General features: G+C 39.4%; 1 protein-coding gene across 2 annotated transcripts in view; it reads right to left on the bottom strand.

The window, feature by feature from the left end:
• Positions 1-6,755: 6,755 nt before the first annotated feature.
• lsm6 (LSM6 homolog, U6 small nuclear RNA and mRNA degradation associated) overlaps positions 6,756-7,674 on the bottom strand; it is a 2,417-nt gene continuing 1,498 nt past the window's right edge. For both annotated transcript variants that reach the window (XM_032544090.1, XM_032544099.1), the window contains exon 4: positions 6,756-6,943. In XM_032544090.1, coding sequence (XP_032399981.1) covers positions 6,909-6,943 — 35 coding nt within the window. In that variant the 3' untranslated portion in view covers positions 6,756-6,908. The remainder of the gene's footprint in view (positions 6,944-7,674) is intronic.

A 7,674-nucleotide genomic window follows, 5' to 3' on the forward strand; every position in this document is an offset into this window, starting at 1 on the left:
TTGGTCTTAAACATCTCCTGATATATATACCTTATCAGCTGCTAAATCCTCCATTATGTTCACCAGCTAGTCGCTAACTTATTTTGTCGGCTGTCGCACGGTGGGTTTTTAGAGCTATTTCTGATTGTGTGGAAATTATCTGTGGGTTTGTCACTATGACATTTCATGTGTAAGTTTCACACACACATAGTCATTTGATCCATTGTTAATATTAATAGGACATTGCTTATAGCAGTTTTATATTTGGCTCTCATAAAAACAAAGTCAGAACAAGACCAATAACAGAAAAAGACATGTGCCCAACCCTGAATAACGCAGTAATACTAAGGAAAACCAAATTCTAAACAATTGCAGCCCAAAAGCCTTCTGGACTGACGCATTTGAGGGCAAAGGGTCATGTCTTGACTCCTGACTGCCGTGCAAACATTTCCACTTCCTCAACATTTCATCCAGTGACACGCCAGCCGTCTATGGCCGTTAGTCTGAGAGGAAACAACAACAAAAAACTCTTACAATACCATTATTGCCATTTTGGGTGCTTGCCAGCAACACTCCGGATTACCTTGCATGGCAGACAAATTGGCAATTGGAACGCCAGCGTAATGGAGGCTAATTGCCTGAGTGCAGGGTTAGTTTGTATTTCATGCAAATCTCATGTGCATAGTAGTGAGACTTGGCTGACAAACAGAACAAGCAATCGCCTTTCAGAAGCAAAAAGGCGATTCAAAATGGCTCTTTGACACAGACTGTTTACTTCATATTCACTAATTATTGCTCACAAACCCTAATGACCTCATTCTTAAAACTACTATTTGGTGAGATAAGGTCCCAAGACGGCCATTCAATAAGCTTCCACAACCTTATACAGTATTTTATGCAACCAAGTAACTGTAGATTTGTTTCACCCCAATGGTAGATGATTCATTTGGGAATAACGTAGAATAAAACCAGACATTAATCTATGTATCAAAGAAGAAAATGAAAGCAGCATTATTAAAGCAGTGGTAGGAAATTTGTTTTTTGGCGTCATTGGGCAAAAATTCCATGATAACCTTTCAGCATATTGTAATTCAAGTGGTCTTGAAAAAATAGACTTCTCCACCTCCTCTTGGCTCTGTATTCAGGTTTCAACAAATCTAGCCGCCACAGGAGACTTTGACCAATCACTGTTCATTTCAAAGAGAGCGTTTCTATTGGCTGTTCTGCACGTGCTACAAAGAGTTGCAGGAACACGTCTCACTCTACTTCAAATTCTGCCGTTTTTTTTGCATTCTATCCACTGCAGCTTTAACAGATGTTTTATAATAATATGATTATTTTGTGTGTGGATTTGTCTTCCAGATTAAAAAACTTTTTTTAAATTGAACTTTCGGACATTAGGACATTAAATATTCCCCAAACAAGTGGCACGCTAATACTGATAAGGTAGAAGAGAAAGTTTTAAAGGAGAAGTCCGGTCGAATTCAACATGTAGGTCTGTTGTCTGTAAACATGGAGTGCTGTCAGTAGAGTGAAAAACTAAACCAATCGGTGCTGCCTACACCGTGTTATCCTCCTGCTAGCGTTAGCACCCAACAGGTTGAAACAGGGCAAGTTTTAAACATGTTTTTAGCCTATAAACATGTTCAAAATGTCATTAAAAGTGCCTACCCATGTGCAGTGATTCCTTCTGAGTGAACCCAGTGAATCTGACTGCAGTAGCTGTGAAAGAAATGCATGAACGTTGCTAATTCAGCTATGTTTAGTTCCTGTGTTGATACTGCAAGGAGTGCTTGGGGACCGTCTACAAACTACAACACAGAAAAGAGATACAAACAAATTTTCAAAAATAAGCATATGCTCATAGTAAGTGCTGTAGTACAACTAGCAGGAGATATAAGTGAGGTAAGATTGGAGCTACTACCTTATTTAATCATTAAATTGATAACCTACATATTTTGTTTGTATCTCTTCCCTGTGTTATAATTTACAGACGGCCCCTAAGCTCTCTAACTGCCTCTCAACACAGGAACTAAACACAGCTTAATTAGCAACTTTCATGCATTTCTTTCACTTTCTACATCAGTCAGATTCACCGGGAAGGAATCACTCCACATTGGTAGGCACTTTTAATGAAACTTTGAACATGTTTAGAGGCTAAAAACACATTTAAACCTTGCCCTGTTTGAGCCTGTTGGGTGTATACTCTAGCAAGAGGATAACACAGTGTAGGCGGCACCGATTGTTTTAGTTTTTCTCTCTACTGACAGCCCTCCAAATTTACAAACAACAGAGCTGCGTGTTGGAATCGACCGGAATTCTCCTTTGAGTCTGAACAATGACTGTTCAAATCACTTTGCATTTGAACATTTAGCTTTCAAACCTGTGTTAAGTGTGTTTTTTACAAATTTGTCTTCTCAATGAATAGGCTCGTTAAATAAATATCCAAGCTGTGTGGCTACTTAAAGCCTGCCTGGCATTGCTGTTTCTATTTCTCAGAGATTTTACCAGGTCAAAACCCAAAGCTCGAATTCAACAAACTTATCTCACCTCACTTTCAATTAAGTAGTTCTTCAGGTGCTTTTCACATAATCTCACATAATGTCATACATTTACAATATCGATGTTCAAATTTCAATTTTTTCTGAGCCCTGTGGGGGCATCTCGTCCATGTTAACAAATTGTTTTAATTTCAAGTTTTTTTTTTTAAATTGGAAGCAACAGTTGACTAAATCTCACCATGGTCCATGTAGTTGCTTCTATGGAGTTTTTCATATTGCACGATCTTCATCAGCCAGTGGGGACTTAAATGTTTTGCCATTCAAATATTAAGTAAGTTAAATACCAGAGCAGTCCAAGTCAAGTCTCAAGTTCTCATTTTTGTGATTAAAGTCTGACTTTAGTCTAAGTATCAAGTCCACAGCTGTGTAATATGGCCTAAATATATATAGGAAATAATCTTTATTTGTTCATATATTTTTGGATACATAAATTGATTGACTCAACCTTGAAGCCTTACCTCTTAATGTTGTTACAGGTATGAAAAAGTTAATTAAGACTCACCAGTAACATAGAACAGTCATCTAAACAACATTTAGCCTGTTGAGAAGAATAGTGACAGCGTGTTTTTTGATCACATCAACCCAGCTTACTGTGGTGTAAGTCGGTCAGGTCTTGGTCAATAACACAATATGGCCATAAAATTAAAAGATTTCAAGCAAGTGTGTTACCAAAATAGAGCCTTCTGTTGGAAGGGACTGCTGGAGAGCCTTTTGGAGGGTCAAGGTCCAAGAACTCACGTGGACCACGTCACTGTACCATGCAAGACTTTTACCTGTCTGTAAAAGTCTGTTGCTGTTCATAGCGTTAGAGCCCGTGAAGCATCAAATGCTCTGTGAGTACAACAATACTGCTCTCTGGCCTCCTGAACGGTACCTACTTGGTACACTCCCCTAACCTCACCATCTGCATCACGCTGCCATTTGGTGCCAAGATAAATCACGGAAGCCCCTGTCCATGCTAGGAATAGCTTCTTCCAGATAAGAAGGTCATAGGTTACATTTCTGGCCAAGGTTGACCATCCTCAGGGCTAAATAAAGAGCCTAGGGGTTGCACAGCACCAGACGCTAGCACAGGCCCTCGCACTCAATTAGGATCAAAGCAACCGTCAAACTTGAACTTGGATTAAGGGTACTGAAAGACAAGGAAGTGAAGCAGGAAACCTTCAGGATCAAAACACCAGTGATGCACAGTAACACACACTTCATCCTGATATATTCTGAGGGGAATAGCCAGACTTTATTAATGGAATAATAGACAAACAAGGAGCGTTCAGATTAATAATCAGTAGCAGCTGTTTTCAACATTACTCAGCCATTGTTACGCTGTTTCTAAGGTGTTTGTTTATTCTGCACTAACCTAACAAGACCGGTGACCCAGCCAGTGGAATGTGAGAGCAGAGACACTGTGTGGGAGGTCACCGCCATCATTTACATCCTAAACACAAGACAGGCTGTCAGGCAGAGGTTAAAGCTGGTCTCACGAAGGATAGCACAGATCCCAATACACTGTGGGGAGGAAAACATACTGTCACTTACATCTACACATCACCCAGTGAGTGGGTGAAAATATAATGGAATGCAGGAAGCATGATTGATGATTTTGTTTAACTTATTGTTTGTTTTATAGTCAGAAAGGTGTTGATTGAGCATAATGGTATGTTTTGAGGCTATAATTTGTGGTGGTTTTTTTTTTTCATTTAAGGTGTTTCTGAAATTTTGTCTACCACCGTACATCAACCACATTATTTGGGCTATGCAGACACATGATGCATTTGTTTATTGTGTGGTGATCCGTCTGCTTAATATGTGCAACAAGAAGATTAAAGGTAGAGAAAAATGATTTGAATGTTCCCGATGTGTAACTCTCAACCCTGGCAAAACCATTCATATGAAAAGATCCACTCTGAATAGATTTGCATAAAAGAAAATAGAAATGTGTCCTTGCCCAAATGAGAACATGGTACAGACAAACATGGGGGGGAGGGGAGGGGGGGGTCACTGGTTTTCAGGTTGTCCTTGTCATCCTTTGATCCCTTGTGAAAAGGCTAGACAGTCATGCTGCAGTGATCAGTCAGGGTCAAAGTCACACTCCACTTTCCCTCCCTCCTCCATTCTTCCTCCCTCCTGTGACTCCACTGTAGTTTTGTAGCTCTGGCAGCTGGTGGTGCTGTAAGACTTAAGTCTCCCTCTTGATTTTCTCCAACATAACAAGGCTGTCACCTATTCTATCCTCCTTTGTCCTCTCCCCTCCATCACTCACCTCCATACGTCAACGCTGAGCCACTGCAGCATCCTCCGCCAGCACCTAAGCCACTCTGCTTTTATGGGCTGAGTGGGAACCAACCAGTGCCCAAAACATACTACGCCAGACAAGGGGGAAAGGCATCTTGAAACAAACTAAATTAAAAAAGGGTTATTTTTCACATTCATCGTGCATGTTATGTCAATGATCCAAAAGAAATAAATGTCGGTTTAAAAAGGGGTCGTGAGGCTAAAATCAATAAGACATGCAAAATTATAAAGTGAGTGCATGAGGTCTGGTTTTTTTCAGTTTTTTAAAGCGCATGGTTCAATAGCATGATGTCTGCCACTAGGTCATTTGCGTGAACAATATTAATTGGGTTCCCTGCGAGGCCACACAGCCAGCGGCTCAGTTATGATTCCAGTGGGTAAATATTTGCCTGTACTAACCCTCACTAGGTGCCATAATGATTCTTTGTGTGTTCCACTGTGTACAGTGTGTTTCTGTGTACACATCACTTAGTGCCTATGTCTGACTGTGTGTGTGTAAGTGTGTGTGTGTGTTGCAGCTCAATCCCTTATCCTCCCAACATTACCTCTCTACAGCTGCAGCTCGGCAGAGTTTGATCAATAAGGCGTCCTTCATTCTCAAGTCGGGCCTGACCTTGGCAGCCTTTTGTCTCCTTCCAGGGGCCAGAGTGCGCATGTACAGGTTGAAAACAAGGCTCTCAAAAATCCACCCTTGGAAGGAAAATAATTCCCCTCACTGCGTCCTCACTACAGCATTCTCATTAAGAGCCTAATGAATCATATATTTATAGCGTTCTTATCTTAGCGTAATGAGGTGATGCCACTTTTGAACTCATTTGCTAAATTACCACAGGCCACACTGAAATGAAATAAACTTACAATTCTTTGCATATGCTGCTACATTCATTTTCACAGGGCAGCGGAGAAGGCAGAGCTACTCCAAACCTCAGGAACAACGAGCATCGATGTGCAGTCAGATGATAAAAGGTAAGCTGTATTCCGAGACATTTGAAAGCACTAAAACATGGAGGTCTGCTGCAGAGGGCAGGGGGAGTTGAGCTGACAGAACTGTTCACATGTTAATGCAGCCTGACATAGCCTGCAGGTGGCACTATTTATGAATTAGTCCTGCAGTCACATTCTATTTTTGTTATTCTGTGATGGATATTTAAATGTATGTAAGTGAAGAATTTCCACGTGTACATATTAAATTGTCAATACTACATTAAAACAAGCCACAAATTACTTGTGTATGTATGGGTACTCCATCATGCAGTCATATGCTCAATAAATTACCCTCCTGGATACTGGTAAAGTTCAGATGCAGGTACATTACTGGGTTGAGTTATCATATACAACTGCAGGTATATTTTCATTACTCATGCTCAATTTGAAAACCAGTGAGCTCAACATGAATAGATATAGATAAACTTGTTTTATTTTTAGCTATACAAACAGCTGTTTATCCAATTACTTGTAATATAAAGTTAATGCAGGATGATGGGTACAGAGGCCATTCAGTAATGGGTTTTTGCAGGCAAATTATATCAAGATGCATTCAGGGACAGAATGAGAACCATATAAAGCTATGAAAATTAGTACATTAATACTGACAAATTAAAAAATGATGTTCTAATCCTTTAGAAGCCGTGTGGTAAAACAGTGGTACATTTTTGCACTTGCTCTGTGTTTGCTCCAGGGATACACGGTGAATGATTTAGCCAAAAACACTTCATTCCACTGGCAGTGGAGAAGCCTGATATATTCAAGAATGAAATCAAAAGATATTTCAATAACGCCACACTTGACGATCTTTTCCAAATAAGGCCTGTAGAAATGATACTGTTACTTCAAAGCCTAAATTTACATTTTTACAAAGAACAATTGAGAAATGTTTTTTTTCTTGTCAACAAAATGTGTAAATAATATTCACCAAATCAGACATAAATCAAAACTCAGGATTTATTAACATATACCATTTTTACAAAACAAACATTCTTCAGGACTTTGGGCTTTCCAGAACCAAAAACAGGGACAGTTGTCCACCGACGAATCAAACGCTGGAAAAAAACTGAAAAAAACCCAGAATGGTCTCAACTACGCTTTCCTCTTCTGGGTGCTGATGTAAAGGACTGAAGAGAAGGGGGGGAAAAGAAGAAAAACATTAAGGGTTGTAGTTCTACTGAGCAACCTATCTGAAATGTATCAACATCATTTCTTGTTTTATGGTCATTTGATGTGATCATCCATCACATAAGGCCAAATATTTGGGTGGCCCAACCACCCAGATCTCAGTGTGAAAAACTGCCCCATGTTTAGCTGTTGGCCCTTTTATCACACTAAGAACTCCAACGTATCCAATTCCTTATATTTCTTTATTTCTTGTATTTCTACTCTATTTATAATATTGTGCAACTACAACACAGAGTTTCCCTTCGGGGATCAATAAAGTATTTCTGATTCTGATTCTGACTAGCCAGCATGACTCACATTCAAGAGGGAGTCACACAGTAAATACAGTACATGGCTGGTATGAGGTAAATTCTAGACGAAGGTTGAAGATATGGACTAACGGAAAATAAATAAAAACAGATTCTTCAGCAAATGATGAATACAGACCAACATTTAAAAATAAAGAGAAAAAGCAGGAAAGCTCCTAATGTTTCTTTCTTTAAGCTTTCTATAATATCACTATTTCACCGCAAAGCCGGTTTTGTAGATTTAAAGGACAGTTAACACTTTTTAGAATAAGTAAATGGGGCCAGTTAAAGGAACATTTTGAAACAAAAAACCCATCAGAATACAATTTTAGTGATATTCTGGTGGTTGATTTACCTATGTCTTTCAGTATCATAGGACTTTT

This window comes from Etheostoma spectabile, chromosome 2 (genome assembly GCF_008692095.1).
Source record: "Etheostoma spectabile isolate EspeVRDwgs_2016 chromosome 2, UIUC_Espe_1.0, whole genome shotgun sequence".
Lineage (NCBI taxonomy): Eukaryota > Metazoa > Chordata > Actinopteri > Perciformes > Percidae > Etheostoma > Etheostoma spectabile.